General features: G+C 28.9%; 1 protein-coding gene across 3 annotated transcripts in view; it reads right to left on the minus strand.

Moving 5' to 3' along the window:
- CenG1A (Centaurin-gamma-1A) overlaps nucleotides 1–24,256 on the minus strand; it is a 220,023-nt gene that overhangs the window by 57,361 nt on the left and 138,406 nt on the right. For all 3 annotated transcript variants that reach the window (XM_014434110.2, XM_014434109.2, XM_014434111.2), the window contains exon 2: nucleotides 689–921. In XM_014434110.2, the coding sequence (XP_014289596.1) occupies nucleotides 689–921 (233 nt within the window). The remainder of the gene's footprint in view (nucleotides 1–688; nucleotides 922–24,256) is intronic.

Genomic DNA, 24,256 nt, shown 5'->3' on the forward strand with positions numbered 1-24,256 from the left:
TATTTATAAACTTTTTTATATTTTACACTCATTGTTTTGATTATTATTTATTTATTTTTCAATATTGCTCTAATTATTGGTTAAATTCTCAATAAGAGAAGAATGTTAATTTGAAATGATGATGCAATAACAGTTGTAAGTCATTCATGTTCTTTTAACTATTAATATATTCGCATTATTTACTATATCTTATTTATTCAATATTTAATAAATAAATTCAATAGTCATCAATTAAGACGAAGCATCATCGACTTTACAGGTATTACAAACACATTCACGAAATATTCATTATAATTTGATATAATTAATTTACATTATATTATAATTCAATAAGGCTTAAAGAATTAAAACGAAATTACTATCATTATGTGAGATTAAATTAAAAAGCGCCAAGATAACTGTGGCGTTGTCTTTCTAAGTCATGTCTTAAAAGTCATATAACGCTCTTTCCTGTTTCAACTTCTTACATATTCAGTTCTCGTGGAGCACTTGGATTAACATACTCGAACGCTCCGTCATAGCAGAGGATATCGTTGATTTCACATCATATATTTTCAAAAATAAGGAAATAATTTAAAAAATAGGATATTTAATTTTAATTAAAACTTTAAGCCTAAATTTTAATTTATTGTTTGCGAATAAGAACCTCAATACTCCTCTTATGATGAAGAGAATTACTGTGACTCACCTGCAACTCAGGAGGTCCTCCTTCATCTCTGATGAGGAGGAGGTGGGAGTGGCCGTCCATGAGGACTTCTTTCTTGAATCTACCTCCTTCGGGAGACTCCTCCTGCATGTAGGAGCCGGTCAGATACCTGTGGACGAGTGCCGATTTGCCGGAACTCACGGAGCCGACAATTCCAAGCCGTAAGTCGGGTACGGATCGTGCTACCGTCCACTCTTGGCTGTTGACGAAAGAATCTGAAACAGAAAAGAATAAACTATTTAGGCGCATTCGAATAAACTATTATATAAAAAAACTTTTAGTACCTCAAATAACAGTACATAGCTAACTAATGATTGGTTCGCATAGTCAATTATTTGGAATAACAGGATAGTTGAACTGTCATGGTGTGAATGCGTTTGAACTGTAACTGTAAGATTTAGTCTCTGTTCTGTATTTTGTAATGTTATCTTTTTTTATCTTTATAATTTATGATACACTAACTGATTTAATGGTACTTGACATTGTACAAATCTAGGCATTATACTGAAACACCAATAATTTTTGTATCTTTTTTTTTATAAATTGAGGGGTCTGCAATAATGGTCAGAAGTACTGAGGTAGCTTCATTTTAGTCGTTTTTTCCATTTGAGAAATCATATCTCAAAAACTATTTGGTCAGCAGAGACTAATTTTATCTCAAATTCTAACGAACTATAATTCTGTATATTTATAAACTAGATTATAAATTAATAAATTATAAACATTTACTACCATTTAAAATCAAATAGGTCTCTGCAGATCCAATAGTTTTCGAGTTTCGGTTTCGCAAAGGTTAATGAATGCGGGAAAACTCCTTATTAATGTAGACTCGATTGTTTTAGTTATAATAATATAATTATAACAAATCAATAAATTAAATAAATACACTAAACAATAAAACATAGATAAATAATAATTAAAAAACAGGAAAAATGGTATTAGTGAATAAATATTTCTACTCAATAATTTAAAAACTAATTTATGTAGTTTAAGTATTATTTCAAATAAAATATCATAAGGCATAATAGAGATTGTAATAGAATAATTAAATAATAATGCATGTCTTAAAAGACTTTTAAAGAAAACAAATAAGAAACAATGCGATTAAATAGCCGATTCAGTAATGTTTGAAAAATGTTGGTTGAGATGCATCATAATTTTTTATGTGCATTACATTTTCCATAAGGGAAAATTTTAAGATGAATTATTCGACCCAGATCTGGGTTTTCCTAGACCTCATAACTTCAGTGAATTTATCTTACACTTTGATAAGAGAGTTACGTAAGCGGAGGATGGATTCCAGCCCGAATTCCTAAACTGATAAAAAATTCATGAATCAGTGGAATCACGGAATGACGTACTGAACTTAACTGAAGTCCAAAGATCACGCGGAACGCAATAGATACGTTTTATTATGACGTTGCTTTTACAGGAAATTAGAAATCAATTTAACAAATCATCGTTACAAGACTAAGCGACAAGTTATAAGTAATATCTTTCTCAAAATTTGTTTTTATTTTTTAATAAATATGATTAATTTTTTAGGACAAAATCTTCAGGAGGAATATCTGAATAACAAAATTTATATGAATATTGGAATAACAAAATCTACGATGTTATCAGCACAATCACCAAAAACTCATCCAAATCGAACTAACGGTAGAAGTAACTTTAATGTCTGAATAAGAATTTTACTACAGACTCTTTTCGTTGGTTTGGACACGCAGTTGGAAATTTCGAATTCAAAATAGAAAAAAAAAAAGTTTTGTCGTTACGCTTCCCACATGAATACTTTCTATAATGCAGAGGTAAAAATTGCAATAACTTCAATTAAGAAAAAATATTATAATGATCCAATAGGTAAAGATCACTTTGTAAAGGAGACATAGCTAACAATGGAGAAAACAAAAAAATACAATTGTATCACAGGCTTTAACGATATTCATTGACGAAGTTTGGTATCAGTCTTTGATGACATCCTTCCAGAGAAAGGCCTACAAGAACCGTAGGTGGCGGAAGTGATGGGGCCGGAAACCGCAGAACCTCGCTTCCTCCGCCTCGTCATATTCTCCCCTCTACTCCCTTCCTCGACAAGCTAGGAAGGAAGAATAGGTAGATACGACACTTTTAACAAAATTAACGATACTTGTTAACCTTTAGGTCAACACAACTAAAAGTTATTAAAACCAACCGGGCTTGAATCAGCCGATTACTAATAAAATCAGTATCGTATCATATTCGAAGTATCAATATTAGTATTGCAAGTATCGGAAAAAAAGTATTGCTATCATAAAGTATCCAATGGCAGGGAGGATGTTGCTCTAACCCGCTTGAGAATAGGTCATACTCTCCTCACGCACTCTCACCTGATCAGAAAACTACCACCTCCAACGTGCAAATATTGTCATTCCATTCTTACGATTAGACATATTTTTGAATAATGTACTCACTATTTGCGAATAATAAACAGGATATGATTGACCCCAAATTTATCAGAAGCTCTCACAGACGAGGAAGCTAAAATTACATTAGTATTTGAATTTTTAAAAGCACATCGCCTTCTTTATAAATTATAACTCCTCTTCGATGTTTATTTTATTATTTTTTATTTATTTATTTATTTTTTGTTTTACTTTTATCATGCCATAGGCGTTGATGGCTAGAGGGTTTTACGCCTTTAAGCAACAATCGACAACAAGTATTCAATGGTCCTTCAGGTACTGAAAAGTTATAAAACAAATCTCCATTACCTGCATATGCTACCTCCTATCTCAGACTAAATCCAAATGCCACTTACTTCCATATCTAATAACTACAAGTTTAAGGTCTAATCACAACAAGTTTATTTTATAGAGATATAATAATTAATTTTCATCATTTTTGTTTACAATCGTTAGATTAATCTAGAAGTTTTTTCTAATTAAGGTATAGACATATTACATATTTAATTTATAAGTTTATAAAAATTTAATTTAAATATGATTTATGATAAAATGAATAATTCAAGGTGGAGATGGTTAGTTTCATGCCGTTTTCTAATTTTAGTCACTTTTTCAATGTTGCTCAATTTTACTAATATTTTGTAACATTGTGTTAATTAATATTATAATATTGTATAACATTAAAATTACAACCTCCCTTCATAGGAGAATGTTAAATCACTGAAGAAAAGCTGGTAGGTCTTGGAACAAATTAACATAAATGTACTAATAATAATTAAATAATTAATAATAAGCAATTAGTTCGCTTTTAAACATGTTATATGTATGTACCGTGCATAATGAATGATTAAATATTTAGAATGGAAACTTAGCTTATTATCTTGCCAACCAGCGAGTATTTTTTTTTCCTGAAATTATAAAGAAATTTAGCATAACTTTTTATACTAGAATATATTTGTATACTTTTTCCACCAGTTTTGTGGAAAATGAACAAGACAAATTCCTGTTAAACATAATAATAAAAGCGAAAATTATAAAAACATAGCTGTGAATTTTAACGCTGTTTTTCACAATTTTTCAAGTTCATTGGATCATTTTTAATATTGGCTTAATGTTTATTTTTCCAATTTTAACAAGAGTTTTTAGTTAAAACAATAGTCAACTGTTAGATAAGGACTCAAATTATCTATTTTTGAAGGTATATCAATTCTTAGGATATTTGATTTGAACCAATGGTACCAACCACGGTACCTTTGAAGAATAGGAGTTACGCATCATATAAGTTTCATTTAAGTGAGGTATATATCAGGAAAACAAACTATTTATCGTTTTTGGTTCAGCACGTCAGTTATTTACATAATCATTAAGTTGCATAAAATATGTTTATGAACATGCATAAATTTATTAATGTTGAGGAAGCCGAATTGATACATTTTAGTTCTTTTGTATACACATTGTACCAGAAATAGAACCTTCTATGTCAAGCAATTAACAGTATAGTAATTTATGAAGTATGTTTATAATTATACTATATTAAATACTATCATCTTGTACCAAAAAGTCCAGTGAAAGCGTATTTATCGTTCAAGGTTCTAGTTTCAATTAATCCTATGTAAACGCCCTCTTTCAAAGGAACCATCAAACGTTAATATTCACCATTCCTTCTGATAACACTCATTTACCAAAGCATGTAATAAGAAACATATGTTACTCTTAATATTTGAATAAATTAGCGGTAATGGAAGCAGATGTACCCTTGCGTCCAGGAAAATAGGGATTATACAGGTGCAGCCCGAATAGGTATGTGGCGTAGTTTCAGTTAAAAGAAAGTTTTATTCAGAGAACTTAATATTATCATAAATATATTATCCGAAATAAAATCGATAGTTATTAGATTTTCCCTTTTACATAATTTGATGATCATAATTAATCAGTAATTAGTCGATAATTGATAAAAAATTTATGTATATTTATTCATGAAAAAGATTAAGGGATGCGACGTCTAGCAGAAAGCTGTCTCATTACGCTAAATTGATATATTCAATAAACGTCACTACCGAACAGAGATGAACGTGAAATGAATTCATATTTTTATTACAGTGAATTTATTATTTTATTACAACTCAATATAATAAGTTTGTGATTTAGTGAAAAACATGAGATTTAATACATTGTTATATCATAAAAATGGATATTTGATACACACAATAATTGATACAGGGTTCTGAACTATTATTTTAAAGTATTTCTATATTTTAAAGCAAGTAAAATTAGACTTGGTGGAAAGCATCGGAAATTATTTTGGAAAGCAAGAGATCGTTTTCAATACTTCATGTTTTACCCTCAATAGTAAAATATAGAGATACTAGTTTCACATGGTCCATCGCCCTTATGTTACAGCATTAAGCATTAAAAAAAAATACGAAATGTTCGGACTTTTTTTCTTTTAAGGATTTAGAACTTCAAAACTTCAATTCCAAGCCAAAGCTTTTAATAATAAAGAATTAAAAAATATTAAACTTAAAACATTAAAACAGCTTGAGTGCCTAGCATTAAAAAATCGTTTCAGGATTATGATCGAGGGAATACCAACAGTGTTCACCAATTTAGCCAAGTAATTCAATTTTCTTATTTTAAATTGTTTATAACATAGATTGACTGTTGCAAATTTTTTTTTATTGCTAATATCAAGTATCTATTTAGAATCTATATGATATACAACTCCAAATGCGAACTCATTCACTCACACTGAATACTGAATAAAATTTTCTCCTTCGATCACTGATCTGTTTAAATACCTAATTGCAGTTTGGAACATTGAAAACTTTTGACAACAAACCCTCCGAAAAAATCAGGACAGAAGACCAAACTTAAACCTCGATAAAATTCATTCTTGAAGGTCTGCTGTCAACATGTGGATTGCACCAGTTAACCACGGACGTCGGATATACATTAAATGTTTACATCTAGAAGGATTTTTTACCAATTTTGCATTTATTTTTGACATTAAATGGACATAGTTTTTAAACTTGATAGGCCAAACGAAATAAAAAATATGTAGAGCTTTGGTTCACTAATATTTTGCTGTAACTTACTTCTCATAGGCTATAAATTAGATTGAGATAGATTTTAAAGGGCAAGGCACAGTTTCGGATTTTTATTTCTAACTTAAACGGTGTTTCATAATACATTAATTCTTCAAGAATCAAAGAATATGAAATTATGCTTCGAATAAGTACCTAATATTATGAATTCGTACCAGAATTATGGTCAAAACACTGCAGTGATAAACAATCTTGGCATTTCGCGTTCAGAGGAGAACCTAATATTTTGATTTCAGTTGGATTTGAATTGTTTTATTTCTTGTGACACTTACTGGTACAGAAAAAAAATTGCTAGTCAGTATGTAACTCAAGGAATTAACTCTTAAATTAACTAACTTTAACTTTTTTTCTTAATAATTAATTTTTTTTTCTTTTTATTAAAACCCATAAGTTATAAAAGCACAAAAACGGGAATTTTGACTTGAAATTGTTCTAACTGTTATTTCATAGTCAACATTAGTCAATAATTACAGAATTGGGGGAAATAACATAAAAATAATTTACAGATTAATTCCCATGAAGTGTTTTTTTTTTCTTTCTATTATTAAATGTCACAGCACAACAGGTATACAAATATACCTTGTTTATATACACTTTTAGAATAGATGCACGCTACATAAGGATTTGGATAGTACTATCTACTTAGCTGGAAGTGAACAGGTTAACATCAAAGTGAGCCGAGGCACTACGGAGCGAGACAAGTCCTCCCACTCAAAAAGCGATCGGTGTGGGAGTAAGGTTTACCATCTGGACCTGCAACACCAGGCGTCATGGGAGGAAGCACACGTGTACCAGTCAGGTGGATATGCGGGTTCATCGGAAGTGGTAGGTGTCTGTTTACATGGTATACCACTTATTACTACTAAATTGTCCAAACAAAAAAACATAATTTACTTCAAACCTTAAAAAAAAAAATGGAAGGGGATTGGGTTCAGAACTTGGTAAGGAAGTATTGTTCCTAGATCAACAGTTCAGATAAAGCGATTATATTCATTCAATACTTTTGTGTTTAAAATGTTTACTTCTTTTATACTTATTCGGTAATTAATGTTGAATCAATATGTCTATGGTACATGTACGACCTTCCTTCCAGTAGGGTTACTATGGAAGGAAAAACAGAAGACTGTATACATTTATAATGTACCTATAAGTGAAGAGAAAATCTCCAGATAATTGCACAAATAGAGCGTTGTAAAGATGTTTTTTACATCCATTTATAATAAACAAAGAAATCCAAACAGTACCAGAATTAGACAGTGCCAACCTGTACCACAGCAGGGGAATTTATTTTTTGACCAAATGAATTTTTTTAAAAATAATTTATTTATTGTTATTTACAACTGTATACACATATATACGACAAGTAAATTTGCTGTAGGTGACATAATGACATGATACAAACATGTGGAGAATCTACCCACTGATAGAACTCCAATAACGTTTCTAGAGGAGAAGATCTCGAGGCCATCTTCTTTTCAGACGCCTAGGAGGATTATTAGGTAATGAAGGAGAAGCCAGGTTAGAAACAAACAGATTAGGGTGGTTGAGAAGTTTATTAAGGAAGGAATGGTATCTGGGTCTGGCCAAATCAGCAACATATGGAACATTGAGGTAATGATGGATGACTTGATTTGTGACAAAGTAAGGAGCATTAAGGATTTTGGACTGTAAGGATTGGATTCTGGAGGAATTTGATGGTTTAGTGGAGCCCTAAAGCTCAACTCCGTATGTCCAGATAGGCCTTATAATAGTCATGTAGATCAGTCTTTTGTAATGGATTGGCAATTTAGACCGTTTGTCTAGTAAATGTTGCAACATATGAAATTTAAAATATTTAAACATATATATATATAATTTTGATATATTCACAAACCCACAGCAACAAGTAGAGGTCCTTCCCCCCTCCATCGATCTCACTTCTAGTACTCCTAACAACCCAGCTGTCACCTCAAACCATATATCCCTACTCCCTTTGATACCTTTCTGACCTCAATGGTAATCCGAAGCAACCCCAACTAATATAGAAGCGTAGAAAAAACTACTTAAGAAAAAATTAAAATGAAAAATAGTCAAAAGATAATGGGGTAGAAGTGGCGGATGAATAGGAGAGAAGACGGATTGCCGTACGTTAGAACATTAGAAAGAGAGAATCGTGACAGTGTAACCAGCGATAAATAAAATTGTGGGGTCGTAGATCAAACTAGAAGAGGGTCCCAGAATAGGGGGCACTAGGACATTTATCTATCAACTATTGTTAGAAATAATGCGGTATCTAACCATAACCAAATATATATTACCACAATCCTACTATCGGTACTCAGGCGTGGAACAGGAATCGTTCTTATGTGAAGGAAGAAAGGACATTTTCAAAAATTATTGTTATTTTATTATTAACACAAACATCAAATGGTCCACTTTTTTCTTAACTAATTATTTTAGAAAACCTCAAACGTTTCGGCCCAACCTATAAAATTTGTTTTCATATTATAATTACATTATTTCCTCGCACAATGCTAATAATTTTCATAATTTCTTAAATTTTCTTTTTTTGTAAGCTAATTATTAAATAAATTAACAATAATATGAAAACAAATATTATAGGTTGTCTCCTAGAGAATGGCCCAAGGGGCGAAAAGTTGGAGGATTTTTAAAATAAATAGTTGAGAGAAAAAGTGGATTATTTGAAGTTTGTTAATAATAAAATAAACCACTCTCAAACAATCAATTTATTAAATCAGTAATTATTATTATTTCTTCGTGTTTATTATCAATATATAAATACTAAATAGTCTAATAGAAGTGGCGTGGCTGGGATCTCTAATGGTCCTGTTTTCTATCAGAGTGGCACAGCTTGGTTCAGAATTCCCTTTGCTCAATTTTAATATTGCGTGCAGTTAAGAATATATATTTATTTTCTTCTTAATTGAATTTAACTTTTTTGAATCTTGAACATAAATTATTTTGTTACTATTTAATCAGTTTTATTTTTTTATTTATACATATCATAATTGTATTTTTTTAATTTTATTATTAATATTATATGTTTTCTTACATTATTTTAATTTTGTGGGTTGACATTTACATATATTTTTTTTCTTTCGTTCATCATTTTCTTTTTATATTGTTTGAATAATACTTGAAGAACACTAATATTTATTGCCTTTAATTGTGGCAGATTGTATTATTTATCTACAATGAAATAAATAAAAATAAGTAAAAGAAACAATATAGTCTATTAAAAATAGTTTAAAATCTTGAAGTAAGTATAAATTAATTTCTATCAAGGGATTCTTATGTAAAATATGTGAAAAATTCAGTGCTAAATAGTTTACCACTGTTTGACCTACAGAAAAGACCTAATATTGAATTATTGTTACTTTTTAATGGCCGATGAATATTTTTTAGGTTTATTGCCAATTAAGACGAAAAAAAATCTACTTTATGTCACATTTTATAATTGAGAGTTGTAATGTTAACAACCACTAAAACCACTATTTTATTTTTTTTTTAAACAACATCAAATGATGATAAAATAAAAGAGTTAATAGAGTTAATTTAATACTAAGGAAATAGAACATGAAAAGTTACTGAATACGAAATTTTTAATTGTAAATTAAAAATAATTATTTTTTTTTACTAAATGTGTAAAAATTAATAATTTTTTTTCAGTTTATTAATTTTTATTTTCAATATACGTTGTGATTTCCTTGAACTAAGCTTTATAAAATTTTTAGTGATCCGACGTCATATAAAGTACGTGACATTTTTGTGTAATTCCTCAAAAATTGTTTAAATGTCAAAATTGCAAAAAGGGTTTTCACAAAAATATTTAAATTGCCTGTGAAACGTTTAAAATAACATAAATTTCAGCTAAATCGAGAGTGAAGGATGTATTGCACCTACTTGAAGAGCTTATACATAAACTTAGAAGATACCGGTTTAAACGAAAATTTTTAGTTGAATAATTACCTAAACAAATTTGATGGCTTTCAAGTAAATCACTCAGAGATGGCGAATAATTTGGTGCATTGCAAGACCTTTTTTTTGTACATTCACTTATGTTTAATTTTATTATATGCTAAAAATATTGCAATTATTTAAAATTTCGAATTCAAATTTTCGACAAAAATACATAAACTACATATTTAAGGTGTATTCCTGAGCTTTGACAGAAACATTTTCGATAAAATTGACAACCAAGTTTTTATAGAATCGATTTTTTCACATGTTTTAAAAACGTATAAAACGATTTTAATTAAACTCGACACGTCAATATACAATTAAAAGCTTTTTAATATATAGCTAGGTGTTATTGTCATTAAAATAATCCGAGAGGGCTTAAATAAGGAATTTTTAATTTTTTTCCCTCTAAAGTACTATTAATTTTATTTATTTGAAATAAACAATCAGTTTTTATTTTTGTAATAATAAAAAACTCATAAATATAAAATATTAAAGAATATTATGTATAATCAAAGAAGAAAAAAAGAAATATCGAAACCGCACGATCATTCCTGGATTGCATCACGAATTCGTTGTATTTTGTATAAATGTTGTATTATTAGGAGGAACAAATTTATGTCCGTTATTCTCACCTTGAGGACCCCTGCAATATGAATTTTTATTAGCAGAAAAAACAAAACAAATGTTTTGTTCATAATTTTCGTCTTCCTTGGTTTTTATATATATTTTTTCAATATAAAAACCAAGTATTCTTTCACAATGCTTGTTTACAAATATTTCAGCATTACAAATTCTTATTTCTTAAATAAGTTAAGAAAGAATAATTTAAATTTTGACAGAAAAAACAAGTAATTCATTTTCTTAATCAAAAGAGCTATAATTATGTGAACTGTTATCTTTTTTAACTCACTCGATCTTACCAAAAATGTGCCTCTGTTATGTCGGGCATGTAGTCATTTAAATTTGAGTCATAATAGGCCAGTAGGCGTAACGCCTACTATGCATGTTAAACATGTTTTTATGAATTGGAGTTTGGTTACGTAATATTTTTAAATATCTTCTTGAATAGGCGTTTGGTGCATTTTAAGTAGAAGAAGTAACCCAACCTATCAATGATACATTTCATGTCTTTTGTTATTAACCTATAATTAACTAATACGTTTGTAGATTCAGAATTTATAAATAAGAAATAATATAAAATAATTCTTTGTTTAAACTATTTGTAATAAAATAAATCCTTGACTTTTTATAATTATTATTGTTGAATATAGAAGGAATTAATTTAAAATAGTGTATGAAATTCCGAAAAGTATACCGAACTCATTTTATTTTGTTGAAAATCATACTACAATTTCGAAAACGAAAATAAGTTTATTTCAATCTTTAGATTGGTTTGTCCTGTCCTATAGTATCCTTTCTAAATACTCCACTAACGCCTGTTGAACAGATTCGATACTTAAGACTCCATCTTGACAAGAGACTTACTAGGAATCCACAAACAAGACTGAAACGACAAGAAACTGCTCGTAGATTCCGATTGCTACAACACTTACTTGACAAACGCTCTAAATTTCCCATTCACTACAAAACATTAGTATACACTACGATAATCAGACCAATTTGGACATATGGAATTGAGCTCTGGGGATCCACCAAACCATCAAAATTCTTCCCGCATCCAATCCTTACAATCCAAAATCCTACGTAAAATCCTTGATGCTCCTTATTACGTTACAAATAAACTCATTCCAAACTCCTTAACCATCCGAACCCATTAATTCTTAATCTTTCATCCTTAACAATCCCTGATCATCCTTCGAGGCGTCTGAAAAGAAGATGGACACGGGACCTTCTAATTTAAATTAATGTTTGAAGTACCACCAATGGGTGGTTCCTTCCCAAGATTTTCAAGTGTATATGAAACATACAACATATTTACTTATTGTATTATCTTGTACAGTTGTAAATTACATTAAATAAAAAAAAATAAAGATTTGTTTGAGGTAATATTTTTCAAGAAATAATTTTTCCTATAATGAACTTTAAAAATAAAAATAAAATGACATGTGAAAACTCTCATGGAGGTAGTGGAAACCAGATTTCTGGAGTGCAGTGCCATAGAATGGTTAGCTGCTATCTACGATCAAGAATATATCACCATACCAATTATAAACAGGTTCAATTTTACACCAATACGACAGTAAATTCTAATAGTAATAATCTGAAAGAATTAAAATTACTTTGATATCACAACAGTTTATCTTTTTTTTATTTTTTCATTATCAAACTTTCAATAATTAACCTTCATAATCGACAGTAAAAATCAAAAATCGACTAAAAAACTCTACCTATGGTATCCTTTTTTTTTTTTTTTTTTTTTTTTAATTTTTGTCATAATTATTACAATAAACTTTTCTTATTGGTGTTATTTACTGATATAATGAATAATTAATCTATAAAATAAACCATTTTTTAATAATTTGTATTGTTTTTTCGTTTAATGTGAGGTTTTGTCTGACGAAAAAGAGAGTATTATATTTTCTATGATTCTCGATACTATTCCAAACAGAAGGACGAAGGTCAGACGAACAGGAATTTTTAAAAAATAATTAATGAAAAGGAAAAAAAAATCTTTAGTGCACATAACACTAGTATAACAAATACGTTCATTCAAGATGAGTAGTTTGACAGCATGCGTGAAGGATCTGTCAGCTTTCTATTCAACGTGGATATTGAGTTGACTTTCTCGGTTCCTTTCTTCTTTATATTGTGAGTTGTGAAGTTTAATTTAGGCTTATATAATTTTTTATTTAAGGAGACAAAAATTATTTTATTTCATTATTTTTAGAACGCGTCGAGTTTAAACTATTGGTTAGACGTACAAGGCTTAAACAGTTTTTTATTTATTTTTTTTAAACTTATCCCATAGTTAATTCCATTTAAAGTCCCAACCTTTCGAAAGAGAAATCAGACTCTTTCTAATCCTAAAGACCATATGATGGAAATTTGAAATATATATTTATATAATAATAATAAGTAATAAATCAAAGAACGTGAAGGAAAGTTTATGACAAATGAAGTTCATTGAGGGTGAAAGTCGAACATTTAATTTTTTACGTGCACGCAGAGAGTGACGACGTGCTCACACTCGGCATAACTTTAAATTAAGCATTACTTCATTCCATCAGATAAAAACAACAATATTTTTTTATCAGGTATAAAATTAAAAAAAGACAAATGAATTAACGAACGAAGTTCATTATTTGTTTTTATAGCACAAAGAAATTTTTATTGGAAAAAAATAACAATTTTTAATAGATAAAAAAATATACAAATAGGGGGATTCATGATATTATATTAAATGATAAATGCATAAGAGCTCCTAGCGGATTTTCTGAGCAACTTGTTTAGTAACCTTTCCTTCCAAAACTTCATGTTGTTTACTTCTAAGTTTTGATTATAGTAATTTATTACATTCCTAAAATAAGTGAAAAGTAGAAGTGTACACGTTTGGCTACTGATGTATTTTTTTTAAAGTTCAAAACACAAGATAAAAGAGAAAAACAACTACGAGTAACCTAACACGACAACAAATAAAACGGTGACAAGCTCAGCTGGTCATTCTCATGTTATATCGTTTTAGCTTAGTAACATAAGGAAATATTTCTCCATTTTACATAAGTTTTTCCATTAACACGCTTTAACATGTTACACTAAAGATTATGAATACACCTAAAATGGCTTTCACCTGAAGTTAAGACTATTTTCCGTTGGTGGATTCGGTCCAAATACCAACAGCCGGCCTAAAGAAAAAGAATTCCAGCTGCTTGCCTATACCATTATCTTCACGGACTATACTCAGGTATAGGCCGTCTTAATGTCTTGAAAATGTCAAAGCCGGATAGAAATGTTCTTTTTTTCTTTCTCAGTACCTCTGTAGACCAATGAGAAGGAGAGGAAAAAAATGAAAGTGAAAGTAACCATCGCTAAGAAGAAATGCAATCATTAGGAGAACCCCATCTCTTTCTCACAATTATCAACAAAATTACCCGTGAACATACGTGCTAAATTGTTAAACATTATATAGTCAGTTGTAATATTACATACGAACGAATTATAGCTTTATGATCTCAATAAGACAAATAATTAAAAATATAATCAATTAATTAATATGAAGATGTACTTATACAATTTAATTATTTTATTCTAAATTTATTTATATTAAATAATTATTATTCTAGAATATATTAATTACATATTTTTTAAAACATTAGTTCTTTCTCTTTGTCGATTATGTATAATTATTATCAGTAATATACACCCACTTTTTAAGCCTATAATCATCTACAATAAAAAGCTTATTGGTATGGGTAAATACGTAAGTCAATATTTTATAAATGTTAAAACTAATGCGGTACACTAAGCTTTTAATAATTATGAAATTATTGTAATAAAATTTCGTATCTCTATAAATAAAATCGAAGTGAGAGATTTGAAAGAAGTATAGGAACGTGAAATATGATTAATAATAATAATATTTATTGATTCCGAGACAAGGCCTTTTTAAAATAATATAACACACATTGAAAATGGGTTTTAGTCAATGCCTTTGAACAGAATAGAAATAAATAAATAAAAGAAAATAACGTTTAAATGAATATTAATGAAATCCAATAATAATCAGTATTTTACTTAAACATAAATAAATAAAAAGAAAATCCATAAAATATAACAATTCATCATATCAAAAAAATATGACTCTTATAAAATTAAAAATCAAGTAAAGATGATTAACAAAAAAGTGTAATTAGTTCTATATTTCAACTTGTTTTAATATTTAAATAATACTTTAAACTAGTTCATACTCAAAAATTCTAACAAATGAATTGTATAAAATAAAATATTACATGTATTTTACAATTTCTCTAGGTAGTTAAGCGGAACAATAGATAGAATAGAATCCTAATGACAATAAAATTTATATGGGGCTAGACACAGTTAATTTACTTTGGTATGAATTTAGGTTTAAAATACTGCTTATGGTTAAAAATTTTTACAGAACTACAAAAAAAATAATAATTTATTAAAAAATTAATAATAATTTTAAACATTTTTATTGTTAAAATGTTAAGAAATGACGATTGTAACATTAGAACTGATTAGCTATTTTTTATACATATAAACAAAATAATTTTGCTTTTGCCTGTGAAAAATTCGAAGACAGTTACAGGAGAGTAGCAGTTACATTTTCGGATGGCTGGCAAAGCGACGTTCCGCTCCGGTCGCCACAACTAACTTCTGAATACTTAATTAACCGGTGTTACTTTCAACTGTCACTCAGGTACGCTACCCGGGACTTTTCAACGAATTACTCATTTCCTGTACTCATTACAAGGTAAGAAAAAAAAAAGATTGCGGAAATCAAAACCGAATTAAAAAAAATCAGATAGAAAATAATGGAAATCATTTACTGAAAACGTGAGTAACGTTTTGATTTCCGCGTTATAACTATTTTGTTTGTTACATTATGTAAGCATTATTTTGAACATTGAATTCAATTTATAATAATTTAAGAAAAATTAAATCAACACTCGTATTTACTTCATTTATTTTTAAATTATCAAGATACCTCGGTTCCCTTTCAGTTCCTTGTTTTTTTTTTTTTAACAACTTCAACTTAACACGTACAAACCTTATATTGGTTGAGATTAGGGTCAGAAGAAATACACTTAACTCTTCATGAGCGGCGTGAAATTGCCGAACATTACAACTTTCTCTCTTAAATCTATACCCGCCAAATAAATCAGAATTCGAAAGCATTGTCGTCACGTTCCAACATAGAATCCGACACCGTAGAAGTGGGTTACACTGTTCCTCAACGGATAACATTGCTCCACTAAAGTAAAAAGTTTCGTGTTATTCAATGTGGCAGTGGTAGAGAATTTTGGATTTTGAGCGAAATCTTCTCACCTTTTGCTACTAATTTCAAAATTAGTATTTATTAGTAAATCTTATCATATTATTTTTTGATGTCGGTAAAGTGTGCTACAATTTGAGGTCAAAAATGAGCTCACTGCATAAGCTACTTTCTAACATACAGTTCTTGGAAAAATTTCAGATAATTATTAAGTTTAAGTATTTATATGTTAATCATTAATAAAATTAGGAAGTATTATTCAAACATTCTACACAATTGATAGGCATGTTTATTTTTCCAGATACAAATATGATAGGAAGTTGAAGGTTGAATCACAACCAAATTTCGGCAAGGAAATCTTATTTTCACAGTTGATATCACATTAAAATGAAGACCTCAGGATGGAGTGGAAAACCGCTTCAGGCAACAGAAGTATAATGATATTAGGAATATCTATCACCACGGTTGCACTAATTTGCAGGAAGGAGGGTGCCAAACCCTTCCAGGGTAAATATTTAAGCTGTTATGATTTACTCGGCTAATTCGCCGTTTCTTTTAAACATTTCAATTTTATTATTAATGTTATTTTTACGAATATTCGGTCATAATTAATATAAAGTTTAAGTTTAAATAATAAAATTGTATTCATTTTAGTCACAAAACATTTTTACTCCATTTATAAGAGCGACGTTTCGGTCAATTCGGCAACAATCAATTGTTGTAATAAATTTTACTGTTGACTGTGACAATTAATTTTAATTTTTAATTTAATTCGAAAAATTGTATGGTTGTGAAGTCTGGGGAGCGGCATACTTCACGAAAAGGAAATAACTACAATCTTTTCACAATAACGTCCTAAGAATCGCAGTTAATGCTCCTTGGTTCATAAGAAATAGCCAATTGCATCGCGAATTACAAGTGGAGTCGATAGAGGATAAGGATTTTTTTATAAATTTTTAATAAATATAAAATTAATTCATAGTCACACTATCTCTATTTACTTATTATTATTCATTTTATTTATTCATTATTATTATTTGTTTTTTTCTCTTTTCTTCTCTCGTCCCTTTTTCAAATTAACTTGTTTCTTTTTACTAATAGAAGACAATTGTTTGTTTTATTTAAGTGTACCGATATCATTATTTTTTGTTATTAAGTTTACTTTCCTCTTTTATTAAGAAGCATTATTCTTATCTATTTATTTTATTTTATTTTTTTATTTTAATAAGAACATTGTATATAGTTTATAGTTAGGGGTGTCTGTTGTATGACTATATCCCCTCATAATCAACTGTTAAAAAATATATATAAAATAAGTTATATCAACCATGTAAGGCCCACCAGGCGCCGATCTGGTATAAAAAAATAAAATAAAATTTAATTTGCTATTAATTAACTTATTCATGTTAATTGCAAATAATTATTACAGCTGAAATAATTAAAATAAAAGAATAAGGTATAAACGAACTCAAATTATTTTTCTATTTTACAACCTGTATATTATTAGCATTAAATAACAATTGGTTATAAAAATATATAAAATATAATTATGGAACCTAGAAAATCAGGTCGTGGTATTTAGTACGAATCAGAAAGGAGGCAGGGGAACAGTTCAGAAGTAATTGCCGCAAAAACCGAAAAACTTCTCTTGATTGAGCCAGCAAATTCCTTATGAAACAATGAAAGAAACCAGGTCCGTTCTAGTTCCAGAGCGCCTGTACCGTTTCTTGCGGTACCTGCGAAGAGTACCTACCTTCCGTAGTACAATCATTAATTTCTTTCCTACAGAACGTGGAAATGAATGAAAAAAAAAATAATGCAAGGTATCGTTCGAAAAATAATGCAACTAGTAAAATTGAGTTTAATACTCGAGCAATTTTGAGATTTTTTTTAAAGACGAAATTTTAAACGTAAAATCATTTACAAGACACATCAACATCGTTAAAAAGGGTTTAAATTAAAACCATAATTTTATATATCGTACAAAAAATGAAAAAAAAATATTACAACAAAAATAATAACTCCTATAGTAATACAATATTGTAATATATTGATGCAGACATCTCAATTTTATTTATTTATTATTATTTAGTTTTTTGTCAGTTCACAAATTATATACATTTTATTTTTGAGGCATGATAAATAATTTTATGATGTCAATCAGAGTCGATGACTACCGGACTCAAATAGTTGTGTTTACTTTTAAGATTATCGTTTCTGAGCTGTTATCGTACAATTTATAATCAAACGTTTGGTCTATTCTTAGCCTTTAATGTGTACACCACTCATCGGAAAAAATAAGAATTATTCTACTTCTTTTGCACTACTACGGGGCTGTATTTTACCTCTAAAATAGATTTATAAGCAGTAAATAAAAAATTAAAAAGGTCCATTTTTACTTCCTTATTATATCTGAACTCAAGGTAAAGAACTATAAAAATTCGTATCCAGTCTAAGATTGATTATTTGTTTAAATTTCCCAACTAATTTACTCAATTGTTACATGATAATTCCATTAAAGGGGGGATAGAGTGGGCTCAGGGATCCTCAGGTCGATTGTGTAAATATTGTATATTAGAGTGTAAGTGTGACTAGAGACTATATTATTTAATCATTATGTTATTTTATTTATTTATTTTTCATACAGATAGTTTTTTTATTTTTTTTTTTTTTTATTCATTTATTTATATTATTTTATTTTAGTATGTATGAGATCATTCATAACTATTACCTATTGCCCACACCTGTGAGGCAGATTGTAAGATCTATCAATAAATAAAAAGTATTATTTAAAAAAAAAAATTCCATTCAAATATACGTATCATTATCTATTGTTGTCAGTAAGAAGAAATGAAATAAAAACTGAATGTCTAGACGTTTTTCCTTCACAGAAAATGTTTATAGGCATAGCCTGGTAGGGAACATGGTTAGGTGTCTGGGGTGGGAAGGGACGGGTGGGTAGTCCCGTGGATTGTTTTAGACCACTAGCCAGACGATCAGTCGCTTGTTTAGGTTCTGCAGAGGAAGTCTTCGTAGGGAACCTGTCTGAGCCTGCACTATGGTCTATTACCATTTCACTCCCTCACTTCAAAAATTAAATAAATAAAGAGAAAAATACTTTATTTGGCCAGGTTTCCCAAATACATTGGGTAGCTATAGCACACTGCGTACCCATCAATTCATAATTGATACACTACAATACATTAACATGTAACATTTACCTAAATTTAATAATCCTTTATACTGGAAGAGTCTTATGGAATTAAAAGGATTTAGAGAATGACATAAATTCTTCGTTATTAATTTAGTAACATTTACCATTTTTCAAAGAATTATCAATATACCGAATACTATACACTTAAAATACTTTTTTTTTCACTATTCTCGCAAAAAGCCAAATAACAATTTACCAGTTAGTCCAATACATTACCCCCCCCCCATGTTTCACTCCTTCATACCTCCTCTCTTCAGTGATCCGCAACAAAATTTAATCAATTAAGCAAATCAACAGAAATCATTAATAGATAGCAACGCATAAATAAAGTAAGACAGTTTACTAAAAAAAAAAAAAAACAATTAAATGAATTTAAAAAGAACTAATACATAAATAAAATTAAAAAAAAAAAAATTAAAAGTTTTAAACTGGAAGATTGATGATTGACCGTGTGTATCAATAAATGGAATCTGGTCCGGGTGCGGTCAAATTAAACTCAAATAGTAATATTATGTTCGATTTTAATTTGAGCCAACGTTTCGCCCTACGTTGCAGGGCTTCGTCAGGGCTGTTTTGACGGAAGTCAAAGCCAGAGTTAAAAGTTTTTAAGTAATTTTTTCGCTTGAATCTTATTTTTCGAAGGGAAATGTTAAATGGTTTTGCCTCCATGCATTTTTTCATGTTAGAGGAATTAATAAAATAAATAAAAAATCCTGAAAATCGCACTTCTTCATTTTATCTAAAATGTTCAATGATGAAGGAGGGAAGAATAACTCTATAGTTACATTAATACTACTAAACTGTTTTAAGTTTTGATAAATATTTTTCTTCAAATCCTAAAAAGCATGTTTTCACTTCCTCAAGCAAAAATATTCTCACATTTCACTTCCTCACTTTAACATTTTTTTCATTATTTCTTTTTTTTTGAACCATCATTAAAGATACTCCTCCGAAACTAAAACATGAAAAGTGAAGGTACTACGCCACTAAGTAGATATGAATTTTTACAGCTCAAACGAAATTGACTTTTTATTATTAAGATTTTTCGAAGTGAAATCTGCGTTATCTTCAAGTTTATACAGTCATGAATAATTCTACGCGTTTGACAGCACTCCACGTTGCTATTATCAGATTTCTAATATTGTCAGCGGCGTCAGTATTATGTAATTAAGGCTAATTGGAAATTAATCCGAAAGTCTCGACAGTGAAACTGCCTTAGCTCTAAAACAGCTGATGATTACGAGCCGTAATAAAGTTCCATAAACTCCCATCAAACAAAGCCATAAAAGAGGACCTGATACACGACTAACGGATCTATCAACATGACGAGACCACTTTCTCGATTCAGTGGCGTTTTGGCTCAGTCGCCACCATCAACTTCGCTTCCCATTTTCAACCTATTACGAAAGATAATATTCCTCTGCCCATATTCGGGTCAGTCCTGACTTTTTCCTAAAGAAAGTTCGTTTACGTGAGGTTTGGACAGAGGAAGGAGTCATCACATGTTGCTTTCTCCAGGTGGGTCATAAAAAGACATAAGGACAGGCATGTAATCTTTCAGAACTAATTGAGGCAGTCAACTAAAATTCAATTTTATTTCAGGGCTACAGCACCTTTAAATATATATATATATATATGCTGTAATATTAGTTTTTGGTTACAGCAAGCTGATTAGGCAATATTTTCATAATAAAAATTCGATACTATAAAAAAATCACATGTGATATACGGTAGAACCCCTCTTATCCATCCTCACAGAGATATTACTGGTTAAGCAGGAAAGCCGGTTAATCCGGAATGTATTACAGAAAAAACTCCCTTAGTTAATATTTATACAAAATTAATACCTAACATTTATTAGACCAATTTAAGAAAAAAATCTTTATATAGAAGATTTAATTTAAGTGCACAAACAATTTATATGATTTAAATAGCTGTCAAAGTTAACTATTTAGTTTTACCTGACATATTTTTTTTTTTTCAGAACTAGTCATTTTCTCGTCACCCTGACTAATAAGTGGGATTCTACTGAACCGAGAAACTATTATTAATAGTTTTTAGACAACCCTCCATAACATAGTACATTGTTAACGGACTATTTTTTTACGATCGCAACCAAATTTTAATGCATCTTTTTATATATTAAAAAAAAAAAAAAGTAAACACATATTCAGCTACAGTACGATTACATGTATTTTACTATATAAACGCTTAAGCTGCAAAATTTTTATTTTTTTCCCTATAAAATTTGGATTAGACATAATTCATTCTTGTGACATTCAACTCGTTTTAAAATAAAGTCTAAATTAGTAGTAAATAAGGAATGTTTTTCTTTGATTTCGGAAAATTAGAAAACATACAGTTGACGTAATTCTGAAATAAACGATAAAATTCTGACTGATATTATATTTATTACAAATAAACTAATAGTTAGGTGCAGCATTTAAAAAAAAAACTAATTAAAGAACAAAAGACTTTTTTTTTAACGATTAAACTTAAATAAGTTAAGAAAGAAATATCCTATATACCCAATATGAGTATAAGTGAAAATGGCCCTATAAACCAACTATAGGAATTATACTTTCATAGAAATACTAGTATGTAAGATAATAAGTAGGTATAACGGAATACATAGAGTACGTGAGCAAGTTATCTGAACTATATCCGCGTACAACACGAAATAACCTTCATCGTGTCACGAACAATTCCTTATCCAACAGCTGTATTTGCTATCGTCTTTCTCAAGAAACACGGTTTGAACTCTGTGTGCGGTACTGCTAAAACGATCAGCGAAATATATGAATATTCGACCTAACCCTCGTATTCTCCATTAAATTATTTCTAATTAAATTTTAAAATAGTTTAGTTACCTTCGGATAATCGAAGTGAGAGCTATGGATAAGCTAAGTTCTGCGGTTCTTAACCCTATTCTTAGCAAAGGATTATTGTACTATAACTTTGTGGAAAGTTAAAATTTCCTAAATACTTTGAGAATCAATATAACAACAAGAATCAAATGTTTGAACTCTTACCAAATAAGTACTACTGTCATGACAAGAAACTCTCGTTTGAATGTAACAAAATAAATGTCATGTTAATTGGGAAACAAATTAACATTCAAAGCTTTGTTTTAATAATTTTTCGTTTTATTTTTAGAAAAATATTTTCATTAAAATATATGTAATATTTTAATGAAAAAAATTATATTTATGAGGGAAATAAGTAACCTAAATTTACCCACAGAAAAAAACTATATTAATAACAATCCAGCAGAAAAACTTAATGTACTTTTTTATATTATTTTATTTATTGATTATATTATTTTTTTTATACACATAGTGTGATTATGTTGATTTTGATTATTCTTATGTTTGTATATATTTTAAGAGATTTTTTTTTCATTCATTTATTTATTTTATCTTATTTTAGTATGTATGAGATCATTCATCACTATTACCTATTGACCACAACTGTGTGGCAGATTGTAATATCTATCAATAAATAAAAGTATTTAATAAAAAAAAAATTTTTTTTTATTTATTTACTGTTATTGTTTTTATTATTAATATTGACAGGAATGCACCAAAAATATCAAATTTGACATAGTTATTAACATAGACAAATTATGTATGTATGTAGATTTTAGAGTCCTACTGATATAGGCATGCTGATTAAATATTTATTACAACTTTTTATTACAATTTATGTAAGTACCAAGTTTTACACAAAAAGGTTTAGAGTTAGAGTAAAAATTATAAGTACTACTAAATTGAGAGCAATGAAAAAGAAATGTGAGCAAAGTCCTAAAAAATTTTTTTTTGAAAATAATTTTACATCACACATAAAAAAAATCTAGAATATAGTTTTAAAAATGTGTCGTAATTTGAAATATTTGGTGCGTACTTTTGAAAATACTATCTACTGTAAGACCACGCACTCGTGAATTTTGACTTTATTGGAGCCTCTAGTATCGATTTATTTTATTTTGATTTGATATACCAACTCCGTTTTCATTATATTTTTATCACCCACATACATATCTCATAATTCGTTGAACTTTACCGCCTGCTATTGCCAGAGCGATGGTACTCGGTGGCACTTGGCGAGCTGTGCCAGCCTAATTACAGGTACATGCCAAGCGGAGCATATATTGATAAATGATCTCACAATGTTTAATTAATTATTCAATGACAGCAGTTGGTCTATTAGCGTAGGAGTCGAAGGCCTTATGGACTTGCTGGAATATATTATAGTCTTTAATACCCTTACTTGATATTCCAGTTAAATGTTATTAACTTTCCTTAACAGGAGTGCAAAATAATAAATCTGTTAAATAAATCCCTAAGTTCCAAACATTGCACCAATAACATCCAAAAAAAAAAAAAAAAAATCAAATTTAGGTAAATACTGGAAGAAAATCAGAAGATATTTTTAAACCAATTCTGTATCTATTATTATCTATATTCCATTGTATTTCTGATCAAGATTTTTTCCTTATCGATTGTTCTCTTTTCCTTAATATTTTAAACGAAATAAACATTTAGGTCAAATATATACCAGGTTGTCCTAGCAGAGAACAAAAAAAAAAATAAAGGTAAAAATACTGTAGCAAAAAAAAAAAAAAAAAAAAAGAAAAACAGAGAGAAGTGAATAAATTTCTTGTAAAATTAATTAATGATTACATATTTCAAAATATTATTAATATATTTTTTAGATGAAAATTGTTCTTTAAATTAGCTTTAAAATGTTGTTAGTGTTATACAAAAAAAGGCGAAAGCAACAATTTTTATAAAAGTATATTTTGTACTCTAACTGGTCTAGAAAATTGTTTTTGGATAAAAAAAACCTACAATATGCTTATATTTATGAATTTTGTGGAATTTCAATAACGATTCCTGTAAAAAAAAAAAA

This window comes from Halyomorpha halys, unplaced genomic scaffold (assembly GCF_000696795.3).
Source record: "Halyomorpha halys isolate HHAL.00 unplaced genomic scaffold, Hhal_1.1 Scaffold1306.1, whole genome shotgun sequence".
In the NCBI taxonomy this organism is placed as follows: Eukaryota; Metazoa; Arthropoda; class Insecta; order Hemiptera; family Pentatomidae; genus Halyomorpha; species Halyomorpha halys.